General features: G+C 40.3%; 1 protein-coding gene across 1 annotated transcript in view; it reads right to left on the bottom strand.

Annotated features, from left to right (window-relative positions):
* LOC103808684 (centrosomal protein of 112 kDa-like) overlaps window positions 1-17,025 on the bottom strand; it is a gene marked incomplete at both ends in the record, with an annotated part of 83,818 nt that overhangs the window by 1,854 nt on the left and 64,939 nt on the right. The window contains one exon of the mRNA XM_009081487.1: window positions 13,485-13,715. Within this exon, the coding sequence (XP_009079735.1) occupies window positions 13,485-13,715 (231 nt within the window). The remainder of the gene's footprint in view (window positions 1-13,484; window positions 13,716-17,025) is intronic.

Below are 17,025 nucleotides of genomic sequence, written 5' to 3' on the forward strand. Positions count from 1 at the left end.
TTTTACCACCACCACATATAAGAAAGTGACTGAAACTGTCAGTTTATCTTTAGGGAAAAAGTAAATAATAAATTACAGTACTAGTATAAATTCCTCTTGCTCCCAGAAAGGGAGAGAGGCTCAGCAGCAATGCACTGGGCAGCAGATCATGTTACAGCTGCTCTTGCTCAGCTTCCCTGGGGTAAAAGTCCTCATCTTTCATAGAAGCAGCTTTATAACCTCCTGAACCCATAGAAGACATCCCCATAAATAATAAAAACCCCACTCATAACTTCCATAAACAAATTAGAATTTGTTTGTTCACACAGAGTAGAACCAGGCTGATCTCTCAGGGATATGACAGAGGTGATCCAAAGGAAAGATAGGCTGAATTTCAGGGTTTTATTCCTAAATCGAGGCAAAGAATGTATATCCTACCAGTTTACTTAAAGGGAATTGCAACATTTTATTTTATAGTGGCTTTAACAAATTCCAATTAGCAGAATATTACTAAGTTGTCTCTCAGTCATCAACAAACCATAAATTCCTGCATTTGCTTCCAGTCCCAAACATCTCTGTTTGAGGGGTCTGATCTTCAGAAGTACTGAGCTACCAAAGCTTCCACCAGAGATGGTTACAAGCATATCTAGATGGGCTCTAGCTGTCTAAAACTGGACATCTCTACCCTGTGGTACTAAAAACTATGCACATTTTCTTCCCAGACCTAAAGGAGACTGATAGGGAGGCCGGAGAGGGAATTTTCACAAGGGCATATAGTTATAGGACAAGGAGGAATGGCCTTAAGCTGAAGATGGGCAGGGTTAGATGAGATAATAGGAAGAAATTCTCTGCTATGAACTTGGGGAGGCTCTGGCACAGGTTGTCCAGAGAAGCTGTGGCTGCCCCATCCGTGGGAATGCTCAAGGTCAGGTTGGATGGAGCTCTGAGCAACTTGGGCTAGTGGAAGGTGTCCCTGCCCATGGCAGGAGGTTGGAACTAGATTTTCTTTAAGGTGCTTTCCAACCCAAACCATTCCATGATTCTGTGACTCCTGCTGACTTCAGCTTTTCTCTGAGATCTGTAACACCCAACAGGTCTTGCATGATCCCAACCCACACAGGCAGCACCAGTGCAGCTCTGCAGAAGACAAGTCCCAGGTTATAGCACTGCAAAGACCTAACTCATGGTGATTCATGGGCATCCCTTTTCCCACTGTCATCTTTTACTGCAGCAACATGAAACTTCTCCTTTTATAAAACCTGCAGCTAAACTCATTTAATACCTCTTAACTACCTGTACAGCCAAGGGAGGCACAAACCTCCTTCCCTGGGGCACGTGTGGCCCTGCTACGCATCAAAAAATGCCTTTTTACCCTTTTCTGTTTTAAGGAATGAGTCACAGCGAAGCAAACACACACACAGCTGTGTGCAGTGAACATCAGGGAGGATTTCTATCATTTTTTTATCATGAGAAGGTTCACTCTGGCCTGGTGCACACACACAGGGCACTTTCCTGGGCTCCTGCTTTTCCAAGTGGCTGCTCAGCTCACGTGCTGGATGAAGCACAAGATGCTCCTGTATTATTCTCAGGGCATTCCCTCCCTTTCAGGTTATGTGCTATTTCAGAAACATAATGAACACGAAGCCAAGTGGAAGGTGAACGTTTGGAGGGTCAGGCAGTATTCATTAAAGTCAAACTCTTTTTATAGCAATGGGCAGCACTGCAAATACAGTTAATGGTCTGAAACTGGTTTTCCCTGTGTGAGAAGTGGCTGCTGAAGTTCCCACTTGGCAAAAAGTTGTCAGAAGTATCAATTGGAATATCCATTTTTATAATAAAAAGGTTTAAATGGGATAAGCCGTAGAGGAATTGCACTGATTGAAAAAAATTAACTCCTGTTTAGTTTCACACAGTTAATACACATTTTTGCTAAAATTATCTGATGATGTTGATTTTACATGCAGTTATTTTATTAGAAAGATTATGCCCTTGTTACAGTTAATTGGTTTTAAAACCCAACTATAATTCTTTAACCAGCCTTAAAGCATCATATTGTGGCTGCTGAGCAAAACTGCGTCGGCTTCAAGAAAACATGTCACATAAAAATTAAAACTGGTATTAGCACTACAGATGTGGTGTCTGAATTAATGGATGGGATTCTAACACAGCCCCATTTTCATCTTCTCCTCCTCTCATGAAACAGAGCAGCAGTACTAAGAATAAAAGAGCAAAGGATCTGTGATGGGACGACAGCACAAAAGCACAGCATGTCCCACTCTAATTACAAGGGGTTTATATGCTATTTTTAGGGTATAAGGTGCATTAGAGGGGACTATTAGATCTAGTCCTACTTGAGGGAGCACATGCCCTAAACAGCCCTGAGGGTGCTCACTGGTATGGTCACTGCCAGTGCTGACAGCAGCTCCAGCTGCACTCTGGGGTTGGCAAGCACAGGGATAACTTCATCCTCCATCACCAGCCACGAAGGTGTTTAGGATGTCTTGAACATTTATCCAAAATGCAGCTGTTAGGAGTTTTTGGAAGACTACAAATCTGTGCATAGGGTTGGATATTATGAAAAAATTCTGCCCTGTGAGGGTGCTGAGACAGTGGCACAGGTTGCCCAGAGAAGTTGTGGATTTCTCATCTCTGGGAGTGTTCCAGGCCAGGTTGGATGGGGCTTGGAGCAATCTGGGCTGGTGGAAGGTGTCCCTGCCCATGGAAGGGAGTTGGACTAAGTCTGGTTAGCTTTAAGGACTCTTCCAACCCAAACCATTCTCTGATTCTATGACATGGGTTAGTGGTGAGCCTGGCAGGGTTGGGTTTATGGTTGGACTTGATGACCTTAGAGGTCTTTTCCAGCCTAAATGTTTCCATGATTCTCTGACTTCACAACTCTCACAACTCGAGGGTTATATATATACAACCATATTCCCTAACACAAAAGCAGATGTGAGAACTTAGTTTAGGGCACTAGCTATGAAAGAATCATCTCTCAAAATACCTGCAATAATGGCCATACATAAGCTGATCCTCCATAATTAGTTAGATAAAAGTGTAAGCAAACTAAAAAAAAAAAAAAAGAGAGAGAGAAAAAAAGGAGGAAAAAATCAAAGGGTGGGGGAAGGAGAAGAAAGAAAACTTGCTCCAGGGAAGAAGCAACTGTTCTCTGATGTGCAGCAAGGAATTTAACATCAAAGAACGAATGTAAATGGGGCCCATTTACCTCAAAAAACAACACACCACTCCACATTCTGGAATATTTCTATTTAAGTTTGACAGCATTATGCTTTGTACCAAAATTCAAGATTGTGTAATTTGATAGATGTCAAAAGAAAATGACCTTCAGAATGGCTAACTGTGGCAATTTCTGTTATTAAGTATTTTAAAACTCCCTGCACAGTATCTGTTTAAACTTCAGAGATCAGCAGATCACCTTTTAAGTTCATCTGATTGTACATAAAAATTCCATTTCGACCTCAAAGCCTGAAACATGTATTTTCTGTCTGTGCCTCTAATGCTGACAGTGGGTGACTTCCTACACCAATGCTCTTGTTCTTTCCACTGCTCTCCCCATCCATCAGATACCAAATGGAAAGTTGAATCTCTGCTCAACAGTGAAAATAGCACCAGTTCAAACATGTAATTTGAACCACCCAAAAGACCATTAAAAATAGTTCAATACCCAAAATGATGTTAACAGAATAATTAGCCGTGTACCAAATGACTTCAAGGGTTTTGAAAATGAATGATAGAAATCCCAAAATCCTATTAATATTCTATTTTACATTTCACTTTTGGAGGTCTATAAATCTTTTTCTTTTTTTTTTTTCCTTTAAACATACATCTTTAGGAGAAAAACCCTCTCATTCATGTGCTAAATACTTTTCATTAGGAACAAACCACGAACGAGTAGAATGAATTTGACACAACCTGTACAGAGAATTGCTTTTGTGCAGTACATAGCAATTCTGTGCTCAGTGGGGACCAACTGAGGAACTGCTCCTGCAGTTTGTGCCTTAGGAAAACTCTGAATTCCAGACTTTTCATTTAAACCAACAGTGTATTCCTTAAATTATGTGGAGAAATGAAATACAGACACTTACCTCTCCCAAGAACTCTTCTATGGGACTCCACTGCATGGTGGCTGATGTTCCACCATCCTTACACTAGGGTGCAATTACTACCTTCACCTAAATGGATTTATGGAGCATCTAAATATTTCCCAGCATCAATAACACAAATTTCCATTCAATATTGCAGTGACTTAGGCACCTAATTTAAAACCAACTGCATGACATGGCCTGAAATATAAGCCTTGAATTCAAGACAAGGTTTTAAAATCAAATGAACAGTCTGAGTTTGCCACGTGAAACTGTTCAATACCTTCATACAAAACAGTACTGATGCATGGGTCAGGCACCTAAAGGGCTGACAGTGAAATATGGTTTAATCTGAAGCTGCAGTGGGACATTTTGCCAAAAGATTGCTCTGTGTGATAAGCACTGGGCTGGGATCATGGACAGCACAGGCCAAGGCAGCCAGAATTCCTCTGATTCACTCTCATCAATCACCCATGAAACGACTATCGGCAACATCAGTGTTGTGTTTTGTGATGACAGAGATCCCTGCAAATGAAAAGAGTCCAATGATCATCATACATGTAGCTGATTCTCATTTGCCATCCATCACACAGGACAGTTTAGTTTGGGATTCCTGGATTACGATTTTTACTATTTCCCTGTTTTCTTCTGTCCAACTAAATGAAGATGGTTATTTAATGGGGGTTTAAAACATATCCAAACTGGTGGCATTTGCTTTTTCAGAGCCTTAACAAAGAAAACATGCACTCAACAGGAATTACCTGAGCTTTTTCAAGCTGCCTGTAGCTCTCAGCAACACCAGGCCCTTTGCCTCACAGGCATCTCACTCACCCACCCTAACATCAAGAAGTCAACAGAATCACTCAGGCCCAGATGTTTCTGGTACCCAAACAGCTGACACCCAGCAAAATCACAAACAGACAATCTGCTAAACATCCTCAAAGATGCAAGTCAAAGCTAGAGCTTCCTCCACACAGAGGGCAGTGGTGCCGAGATGTGACACCGACCCAAGACTTGACTCAGTGAATGACTATTTAATGAGCTTTGCAATAGATGATTCTTTCAAAAAAATGGAGATTTCCAACACTTTAGCATTATGTATCAGCTAAGTTTACATGCCTTGATTTTAGCCTAGGAAAGACTATCAGACTCCGGAAACAAATTATAAGGATATAAGGGATAAGAATGGATCAGACTCCGGAAAGAATTATAAGGATATAAGGGATAAGAATGAGGTTTGATTTTTTAGATTCTCCATTGCTGTTTTAATTCTGTGGCAATAACAAGCATTTGTTAAGATCATGGCTAGAGAAAAGTCCTTAAGTGCATCATTTTGAGAGAGATCCTTTTTTTGTTAAATTGAAGGAAAACTGGAAACAAAAGGACAAACTCTGTATCACTCAGTTAACTCAGTACCAGTAACTTAACTCATCATGAAGTTACATCCCGAGATGAGAACCCAACACAAGTTAAGCTTCTACAGTTGGAACGACAAACAGTTAAAGTACAACCAAATCCCCTAACAAATCTATGATCTGAAGCCATCAGTGTTCCTTAGCAAGATTACTCTGGATTACTTTCTGTAGTTTTAAATACAACAAAGCTTCCCCAACAGAGCGACAACTTCCCGGAGCCAGAACACGTTACTGTGCCGAGAGGAGCTGCACAAGTCCAGCAAAGGCCCAATTAAAAAGAGAATGGAATGTATTGCTCAATCATCAAAGCAATTAAAAACATAAATAAGCCATTGAGAGACTCTTAACATTCCCAATGTTTAATTATTTATCCGTTCTCCGTCCTGCAGCTGCAGGTCAGAATTAACTCCTCGGAACTAAATACAGGAGAACTCTTTTGGGGATTTGTACCTTATTCATTTTCCGGCAAACATTCAAATTCATTTCAAATTCACACAAGAACTGCAACAGCTTCACCTAAATCAGATTTTCTACAAGTTAAACACCCCTCCTACACTCAGATGTGATTGTGAAACTACTTTGATCTCTGTTCCCAAATTTATTGCTCTGTGTAATCCATGACAAAATATAATGTGATTTACTGTATCTCTATATGACAGCCCAGCAGCTGACAGAACTTAATAATTTAGCATAAGAAAAAAAAAACCTCCTGGCACCAAAATATACAAATCATAATTGAGGCACTTTAGTATCACGTTACAATGAAGCATATTGCAGCCTGATCATAAGGACTTCAAAACAATTAGGATTCTTTCTCACCCATTTAATGAAGGTGAGTTCTACTCTGTGACATGTTCTGCAGCTGTAAGCAAGTCAGTTTGGAACACTTCTCTTTCTTCACATTAAAGACTCTGAAGGACTAATAACATTGTTTTACCCTTTCCCTATTGCCCAAACACTCCTTCTTCTCCAAAAAGAAGAAGAAAAAAGCCACCTGCAGCTTTTCTCTGTTATAATGATATGAAGAAGGAGCAGTGTAAACAAAGTCTTCAAATCGTGCCAGAATAGAAATATGCAATGGAGATGTTTTATATTAGTTTGGTCTTGATTACTGAGCATTTTTCTAAATAAATCTGATTTTTTTTTTACTGTGCTGACCTAAAGAAGGACGTGATGGACACGTTTCATGGGACACTTTTGCCTTGGCTTGTGCTGACTCTGGGTTTGGGGCACTTGAGGAAGTCTTTGAGTTAATGTATCACCCCAGAAACTTCCAAGCAAAGTACAAAGTGGAGCTCATGGCATGGGATAGAGGAGAAATTGCCACTTCTAATCCCACGTGAGAAACACTTGTTTGTTTGCACAACCCAAACCATGAAGGAGCTCCAGTGATGGCAGCAGGGACTGGGAACCAGGAACAGGGAATCAGCTGTAGGATCCATCCCCTCACCCCTGGCCAGGCACCCAGGCCTGATGGGGTTCATTCAGTAATTCTGAAACCACCTCAAAATGAGTTTTCTGAGCTGCTAAAAGCCCCACCAGTAATCTCACATTATGGCCAGTATTGTACTGGAAAACAGCCAATGTTTTTTCCTTATACTCTAACATATCCTGGGATGTAAGGAAAAGCAAAATCAGTGAATTAGAGAAAACTGTACCTACAAGCAATCAGCCTTTCCAAGACAAGGAAAAGGCAGAGAATGAGGTAATGATTCAATTGGGCTGTTAAAAATATCTCCTAATGCTAAAATAATAAGCAATTGTGTATTACAAGATAAAGTCGGTGTGTTACAGGTTGTTTGGAGAGTGAAGAAAAGCTCAGGAAACTATTTAAAAAAATAATTACAACAGTCATTCTGCCACTGGAGAAACCTCAGCATTCACCTTATCTACCATCTCCTTGATTTTTGTGAGTCTTGGTCATATGAATACACTCCAAAGGTTGCAACTGGGAAGTTCTGGGATTAAGAAAAAGCAGCATGTGCCCTGGGAATGCAGAACTAGGAGAGGTGTCTGCACACAGACTTGGAACAGAAAGAGGAGACAAAGAAGACAAAAACCCACCTGTGAATGCTTCTTCCATAGATACTTTAGATTAACAGCAGCTGGTTAAAAAGAAACCCTAAGAAACCCAACCAAAAAGCTGCCCAAATAGAGCTGATATGGCAGGACGTGAAGGAAGTGTGCTGAAAGACAGGCCACATGATTGAGCTCCAATTTTAATTGTATCAGGCCTTGCCCTGCTGAAAGCTCTCTTTTTAATTCCATATTTTGTCATAATTTATCATTCAGCTCTTGTCTGGTTCTCATTTCTTAACAGCATTGCATCAGTCATCTGAATTTTTAACCCTACGCTGCTGTTTGTGAATGCAAAGGATGGAGCTGGGTCTCCACTCAAACAGTCACAAAGACACTAAAAAGTGAGCCTGTTGCTCATAGGTGCACATTTTTGCCCCACAGTGACACTTATACCAACTGTCCTTGGTCCCTAACTCTGGAACCAGAGTTGTAAATACAGTTGCTGAGCAGAAATCTGAGCTGCTGTTTTCTGCGTTGTTTTTCTCTTGAGTTTTTTATGTTTATTTTTTTAAGGGAGGTGGAAGCAGAGTAACTCTGTGAATAACTGCAGCTCTTGCTTTGAAATACCTCCAGCAGAGAGAGTGCCATAAATTCTGTTTAGCCTTATTTAAGTGAAATATCCCTGGGATGATTCTACCATCTTTTTCTTCACGTTTGGCTTTGTTGATTGAAGACTCTTCCAAATGACTCCCCTAAGGGATGATGCAATTCCTGTGACCACGTTCCTGGGCCACTATCATCTTTCTTTTTCTTTGGAGAAATCAGAAGGAGGTAAAAAGGGGACACACTAAAGAAGAAACTGTTTTTCTCCCCTCACCTGCGAGCAAGATTTTTGTGCAAGATTTGCTGTAAAGGTACTATAAAGACAGACTAAATAATCTGCATTTCTTGTGCTGACATACACTAAAAATCTTTTCTCTTTTTGAAATACATTTCTTTTTTCTTGATCTTCAGGGCTTTTGGCAGATTTTCTCCAATAAACCCAAAGTACTATGTTCATTTTTATTAATATTAGTTGGTGAAGCACCAACTCTGTGTCAGGAACACTCAAGAAGCAAATATAAGTTAATGTACACAGACTCTACAAAACAAAACCAATAAAAATATTACTACTCTGGAACAGAGAGATAATATCATAGGCAAGAGTTCTTGGATTATAATGAAAAAAATGAAGAGACTTGGGAAACATCCAACTCTTTTTGGGAAGAACTGGAGGCTCTTTAAATTATTCATAGCCAAGACCTAAGATAAAGAATTGATGTAAAGATTCAAACATTTAAAAATGGCACATATACAACTGGGAGAGATCCTGAATGCACTCAGCGAGGAGACAAACATATGTCTGCATTCTAATTAGATACAATTTAATGATATCATTATACTCAGGAAGAATACACATCCACATTTGATGGTTGACCTATTTGCCCCCATGTAAATAACCAGAGTATCACTGCACTGAGTGTGAAAAGAGTTCATCTGGCTGCTCACACAGACAAAGCTAGCCAGAGTGTGGCTGCTGGTGTTCAAGTTAATGAAGTGAAAGGTGTCACTCAGATCAAAGACTCCATCAAGCTAAGAGGCCTAATCAGGAACCTACAGAACTGCTGCAGACATGGTCCAGTTCCCCAAAGGTCTTTGGGACAAAGATGGAACCATTTTGGGGAGTTAATGAAAAGTTGGCAGAGAAGAACAAGAGCAGGAGAGAGAGGACTCCAAAATGTAAGCTCAGGGAACACACACAATGCTGCTTCTTTCTGAGCTTAGCAACTGCTTAGGGCAAACTCAATACTTCTAATCAAGTATCTCTTGGAGTAGCTCTTTCATCTCTGAAAATGTCATATTCTTTCCCTTCATCTTCTGTTTCTCTGCAAGTGCTGAACACTGTGACATCATCTGCATCAGGACTGACACCAGTGCCAGAATTATTGGGAATTACAGACACTCCTGCACGTGCAGCATGAAAATGTGCCTGAGGAGTTCATCCAACTGGACTTCACCCTGGGGCTGTGCTGGGTGGGTAACTCATCCAGCATCCCAAGGATGTGTGAAGGAAGGACTGAAAGGTTCTTTGGGGCACATTATCAGTACCTTCTTTGCAAATTGAATGCAAGAAGTTGCTCAAAAATCAAGCATCTGATTCTAGGGCACTGTCTGAAGAGCTCTGAAAAAAGTCCCATTACAAAAACATTATGTGACAACATAACTATTATACAGGATATGTGATATAATTATTCTTCCTTAGGGAAGTGGTCACTTTCACAGTGACCTTAACTTCAAAGTCCAGAGGCATCTTAGCTTTCTGTGGCCTTCCCACCACACATAGGTGGAGTGATGGTAACAGGTACAGACTAGAGAACATTGTAAATGTCAAATTTGATTTAAAATAACAGAAGTCTCAGAGTACAACTAACTGTTACATCATTAAAGCCTACAAGCACAATTTGCAGAGTTCTGGCCAGGTTTTATGTCATCTTGGAGTCCCATCTCTCCAGAGGGAACCATTTCACAACTCTACTGACATCAGAAGAATTCCAGTCCCAAAGCTAAAGAGTTTAACTCTTCTTTTTGACTGCAGCTTCATCCTGTAATCAAATATCACGTGTGTTCACTACAGTCAATACATGAAAATGTAAATGACTTCTCCACAAGAAAAGCAGCACTGAAAGAGAATTAGATGTTCCTGGAACCTGCATAAACCTTTAACAGAATGAGTCAAAATATCTATTTAAATATAGAAAAGAAGTCAATAAAAAGCTAAATGTTGAAAACTCTTTAGAGAGGGAAAAAACCCCCTCATCATCTTTTTCTCCCACTCCAATTTACTCATGTGCACTGCTCAAAGGGAGCTTTTTTATGAGATATTTTCAGTGTTCCAAGGTTGCTTCCTTTGAGCATTGTTAGCATGTCCACTGCTCTGCTCGGGTCATGCTTTGTGAATGCTCATTTCCTCTGCCAAGAAAATACCACAGCTGAACGTTACAAACAGCAGTGTCAGCCAAGCTCACATCTGCACACACTTAGACATGCAGCTTGTCTCCTGCTTTTAGTCATTCCTGGCAAACCTGACGATGCTCATGAGCTTTGTGCAGGCCATTACACCTGGCTGAGGAGTGTTCATGCCCCAAGTGCTGCTGAGGCAACCTGGAACACACCTGAGGCTCTGCTGAAACCAGCCCAATAGCTCTGAGAGCTCCCTGGTGGCACAGAACCACAGCATGGGTTGGGTTGGAAGGACCTTAAAGCTTATCTAGTTCCATCCCCTGCCATGGGCAGGGACACTTTGCACCAGCCCAGGTTGCTCCAAGCCCCTTCCAACCTGGCCTGGAACACTCCCAGGGATGAGGAATCCACAAATTCTCTGGGCACCTTATGCCAGTGTCTCACCACCCTTACAGGGAAGAATTCCTTCCTAATGTGCCTAAAGACTTTGAGGAAAAAAACCCTCAAACTTTGGTCAGCTCAACTAGGTGTTTTGAGAAAATGCTGAAAACACATAAATGTTTTCTAGAAACAAAGCAGTAGAAGAATATGCATGTTGACAACTCTAACAGTGCCCAGGGAATCTCTCAAATTCATCAATCCAGACAAAATCTGATGTGACAGTGTTCAGGGACTGCTCAGGAATTAATGTTACCATAAACAATGTACTAGCTTTAAAGTTGAGATTTCTAAGCACCAGAAAATTAAAGGCCTCTGTAAATTATGTGTCTGAAATATTGAAAAGCTGTCTACAAATACCAACAGATATTTACATGTTCAGTGTGATTGCAATAACTGTTCTCCTGTCTCTGCTCCTCACTCTCCTCCTTCCCATCCCCACAGCACCAGGACTATGGGGAGGGCAATTCCTTATAAATCCTGATCTCTTTCTACCCATTTTCCTTTCTATTTTTATTTTTCACTTAAGTATGAACCATTTCTTTTGTACTTCCATCGTGTTCATGTTAACAACAGTCCACAGTGACCCAAAGCAATGCACAGAGAAATCAACATTACTCACAGAGCAGATCAGAGAGGAATGAGATCCTCACTTGAGAACGGACTGACCTTCAGAAAATCTGGGCAGTCAGATGTTCCACGCCTAAACAGGGAAATTCAGCTCCCCATTGCATTTGTAAGCAATCTTCACAGAATTGGCAGAAAAAAAAAGGCAATTCAGAGAAGAAACTTTTCTCCCATATTGTCCTAAATTTCAAGGTAACAAGATCTGGTAGAGAAGCAAAAAGTTTTTTAAAAACAAGTTTCGAGGCTCATGTTGTAATTAAGATTTTTTTTTTTTCCTCTCTGGATAAAATCTCCTTCATCAAAGTTCTGGGGATTGTAATAGGATCAAGGTTTGTACTAAGTTAGCTGAAACTGTTACTTTTGAGCTTTAAGTGTAGTTTGTCCTCTAAGCGACTTTGGCTTTTGGACCTTGTGGCCAATTTCCACAGTTTGGAAGACACAAAGGAAGCAGAATGAAAAAGGAGATTTGCAGGTGATATCAGGTATTTTCACATGTCTGTGAAAGACTTTTCAACAGAGATTCTTTTTCCCCCTCCTGTCTTTCACTCAACATGTGCTCTTCAGATTAAAAATTAGGGAAGTAGGTTAAACAACAGCAAAAAAAGTCATTAGCAGTTAATATAGCTTAAAATGAACAATTTTTTTGAAAAATAGAAAAATCCAACAAAGAAACCCCAGTATTTCTGACAGAAATGACAATTCAAGACTATTAAAGATATTGCCCTATGAAGGATTATTTGTAACTTTAATTTGAGGATGTAAAGAAGTTAACTTTTCTTTTGCTATACTACACATGTAAAAAAAAAAGATCAAAGAAAGAAAAAGAATTGAGATTCAAATTCCATTTTTAAGCAAAAATGACAATGTCTTCCTGAGTTAAAATTAATCCTTTAATGATGAATTTCAAAGGTTTAAATACTTTCTGTGACCTTGGCTTTAAATAATTATGCCAAGCAGAGCTTTCCTTACATTGAGAAAAGATTCTGAATTGTTGATCACAGCCATTTTAATGGCTTCAGCCTGGCTGATTTCCAACATAATCCTCCCAATGCTCTTTCAAATTACAGACCAAGAACCTGACGCAGGTAAATGAAATGTCACTTGCACAAAGGCTGTTCACACAGTCTATGCAGATTGTTAATTTGTGCCACTGCACATCCCTTCGCAGGAAAATGTGTGATTTAGTGCATGAATGTGTAGAAAAGATACTTAACAACTCTCTGCTTACACATAGCCTCCACCAGAAATATTTAGGAGGGATTTTTTGGTTAGCTTTGGGAAATAAAACTCCCATGGTTTAGCTCCCTAATGTGGCTCAATACTTGAGTTCCAGACACAGGTCTAAGGTAAAACTGAGTGTGGGTAGTGACCTCACAGAACTTGATGGATCTCAAACATCAAGTCCTGTTTTCAAGACTTTCCCAGTCCTTGCTCACTCAGTGCACACACACAGGAGTAGACCAGACACCATTAGCAACTAGCAATTTTCTTGTAGTTTCAGCCTGAATTTTACCTCCTTAAGAACTTTGTAAGGGGGAAAAAAAGCTTGGTTAGGCAGGACCACCCTTTCTGCTCTCTGTACTACAGGAGAAAGTGCTGAGCCTGGTCCTTGGCTGGCTTAACCTGTGAAACCACCTCACTTTTAAAGTCCTGTTGGCCCCTGAGCACCTCCCATCCCCTGTGGGTGCTGCCCAGCCCCTCTCCCAGGGAGCACAGGTTTTCAGCACAGACCCACAGGATGTCCCACACTGGTGCAGTGCCCCTGTACCCAATGGCACACCCACAGTAGAGTTCTGTTTCTTCAACTCCAATCACCTCTAATTGTTTCCTCCTCAGGCAAACTCTACCCAGCTGACTTTTGGGGTGATTTCTCCCATGAAGCAGCTCAATGCCAGTCCCTTACTTTGTTCAATACCTTCTCCATCTCTGCTGTATGAGTCTTTTTCAGGTCGAGTATCATTTTTTCTGTCTCTGCCTTCAGCTTTTTCACCAGTGCCTCCTGCTCTCGAGCTGCTTTCCTCTTCTCCTCATCCCGCTGACGGCTCAGCTCCAGCAGATGCTGGTTGTGCACAGCAGTTACCTCAATAAGCTCTTCCCTCAGCTTGTGGTTTTGGTTCTCCAAATTACAGATAACCTGAAAGAAAGGACGAACAAAGTGAGAAAACCCAAAGCCACAAAACCAAACCTGCTGGATTTGCCCGGACAGGTTGTTAGCTGGGGCAGGAACAGACTCAAAGGATGCTCTGTCCATTTTTCTGGGCTTTCCTCTTGCTCTTCCCTATCTCTCTGTGCATATAGATGAACACAGCTCACCCTGCCCAAAGCATGGAGGGAGCACATGCATGTTTTCATTCATAAAGGTCATTCTGAAAATGAGCATTTTCACAACAAACCACAGGATTCCCTCCCTTGTCCCTCCTTCTCCATACTCTGCAGTTCCCTGGAATTCTTTCATAGAATTCATCTCATACTGAGATGAGAAATTGATGTTTTACCAAACAGGTGACTCAGCTCAGGCTTATTAAAGGTATCACAAGAAAATCTGATGAAAACTAGTGTATGTTTGAAGTCCCCATTGCCCTGCAATGCCAGTTACTGAATCTAGAGCTCTGAACTGGTCTCTCTCTCCAACTGCTATTTTTCTTCTCTAGACATTTGTACTACACTGCCTGTACTCAGCTGAACCATCCATTTGCAGCCTCTGAGAGCCACATTACTACAAAACTCTGAAGAAGAAACATTCATTTCTGACCAAAGTTGGTACATGAATGACTATTAGATCTATTGCCTTGGACATTAATATCCCCAGACAGATTGTTATAAATCCTGTGATCTGAAAGAGACAAAAAAAAAAAATCAAGGCTTGAAAGTTTTGCCTGTTTTTTCAAGCTATTTGAACTATATAGTGTAATAAAAGACATGTCATCTCCCTTCAAGCCTTCAGTTTGTCCTTCAGCTATCACAGCTGTAACATGTATTAAATAATATTAACCATCTCAGAAACTGATTTTGCTTCCATGCTTTCTTAATTACTCATTGGCATTACTCCCTACTATGTCAAAGGTAAAATTGTGTGTATGGCAGGGAAGGAATGAGCACGTCATTTGTATACAGAAGTATAACACAGGCCACATATTTCAGCTCTATCAGCATTATCTCAAACATATGTTTCATATAGTATAATCTGCACTAGATCCTTTCCTTCCTTTCCTGAGCTTTTCCTCTACACATGTTTAATTTCTTGTTAAATCTGTATACAGACTAAAAATGTAAAGTACATTTTGGTATATAATTATAATCCACAATATACTTTTATAATTCTTTTGGAAAATGATTTCATCTCAAGATCACAAAAACACGACAGCCTGGCTAGCTTTCCCTTAACCAGAGAAATGCTAACCCTGTGAAGATAAAAGCTCCAATTTCTGTTGGATGATACGATCTGAGTTCCAAACTGACATACAGAGCATCTGAGCTTTGGGATGGTCACAATTCACTTTTAATCTCTGAGAGCCCTTTTTGAGAGCTCAATCCCTCACCATCACCACTTTCCTTCTTTTTATTTCCCCTCTTTCTATTTTAAAATCAAAAACTTCCTTAAACTCCACAAGCATAAGTGAAATTAAGATATTACATTGCTCAAAAGTTTCCTAAAAAGTTCATTAAAATATTTAGGATAAAAAAATAGGACAAACTGTTTATAATACAGAAAGTTCATTCATCAGTGATATCATAATCTAAAAGAAAGACTGGGTGAATTCCTGACTCAATTCTTACATCTTTTCTCCTTTACTTCATTCTATATTCAGTAATTCTTCTATAAAGTCATTAGAAAATGAAATGGCACAAAGAGTTTTCTACAGCCACAAGGAGAAAGTCACAGCTCCCAGTTTTGAGATCCAGAACTGGGGAGTGGGCTGAGAGTGAGCTGAGTGCTATAGGTAAAGTCACAGTAATTAATATGCAAAGGAGCATTAATGTTGGACCTAATAGATGGCAAAAGCAGATTTGGTTCCATTAGGAAAGAAGAAAGACTCCGAAGACGAAGCGATGGCAGCGAAACTAATATGATTAAAGGAGTCCCTTTGGAGCAACTTCACTGCGAGTAAGATGATGTTAAGAGACATCTAATCTCTCCAAAGTGACTGGAAAAAGCTTATATTGGGGATCACAGACACAGTTCTTGTCAATTACTTTCAAATAAGGCCAGTTCTCACAGCCAGATTAGTTTTTCCCATAAACAAAGTCAGTGGCAGAAGCAGCTTACACCCAACACTTGCTGCCTGAGACAACTTGGTGTGACATGGATATCTCCTAACTGCTGGAGGAAATGAATCCCAAACTTTCCATCACTAAGACTCTGCTATTCCACATGCCAGGTTTAATAAACTATTATTAGCCTTAAATGTCGGCAAATTAGGGGAAAAAAAAACCCCAAGATGACATAATTCTCAGTTGTGAAAAATCCATGAAATCTAAAACTTATGAGCAACTGTCTTTTCTTAACGATCCTGGGGGAAATGAAAAGCTGCAATTACAAAATCTCACTTCTGTAAAGGCATGATGCTTGCTTGACTGCTTTGTAAAACTGAATCCTCTTTCTCAGCATTGGTTTCTTAAATTCTCCTCCTGATTGCCCAAATCTCTGATTGTGATCCATCCCTACCAAAGGGGCCAAACAGTAACTTGAGTACAAGAGCTGCTGTGAGAAATACACATCTTAAACACTCCACCTGAGCAAATTGTCCTTGTACTAAACATAAGGAATAAAGACTTCATAGTATGTAACAGGTCCAAGATGTTATTGTCACTTGTCTTTCATGGATCAAAGTGTTCCAGTCTATTTTGGTTGTGTGGGTACAAGTACATGAAATAAAAGAGATCTGTACCTTTTTCCCAAAGGATGCAGAAGGATGACCATGCCATAGAACATGCCCCAGAGAAGGAAGTTTTGTAAAATGATACTTCATTCTCATAAAGGACAACAAATGGAAAGAAAACATTTGCTTACGTAGTATCAGAGAGTCATAGAATTACAGAATGGTTTGGTTTGGAAGGGACCTTAAGGATCATCTGGTTCCATCCCCTGCCATGGGCAGGGACACCTTTCACCAAGCCCCATCCAACCTGGTCTGGAACACTCCCAGGGATGGAGCAGCCACACCACAGCTTCACAACCTGTGCCAGTGTCTCCCAACTCCCAGAGTAAAGAATTCTTTTCTAATACCTCTTCTCTTTCAGCCTCCCCAACAGAACAGAAATACAAACACACAACCTGTGTGTCAGGGTAGAGATTTCCTCTGAGTTTATATGGCATATTTGTACCTGTACCTATGTGTCTCCATGTATGACAGTGCCACAGCTGTTAGAAACTGCTGGCTGAGGTGGTGATTTCTATTTCTGTTTCAGAGAAATAACTCAGAATTCTAACTAAGAATATCTGT

Source organism: Acanthisitta chloris, unplaced genomic scaffold, assembly GCF_000695815.1.
Source record: "Acanthisitta chloris isolate BGI_N310 unplaced genomic scaffold, ASM69581v1 scaffold3439, whole genome shotgun sequence".
NCBI lineage: Eukaryota > Metazoa > Chordata > Aves > Passeriformes > Acanthisittidae > Acanthisitta > Acanthisitta chloris.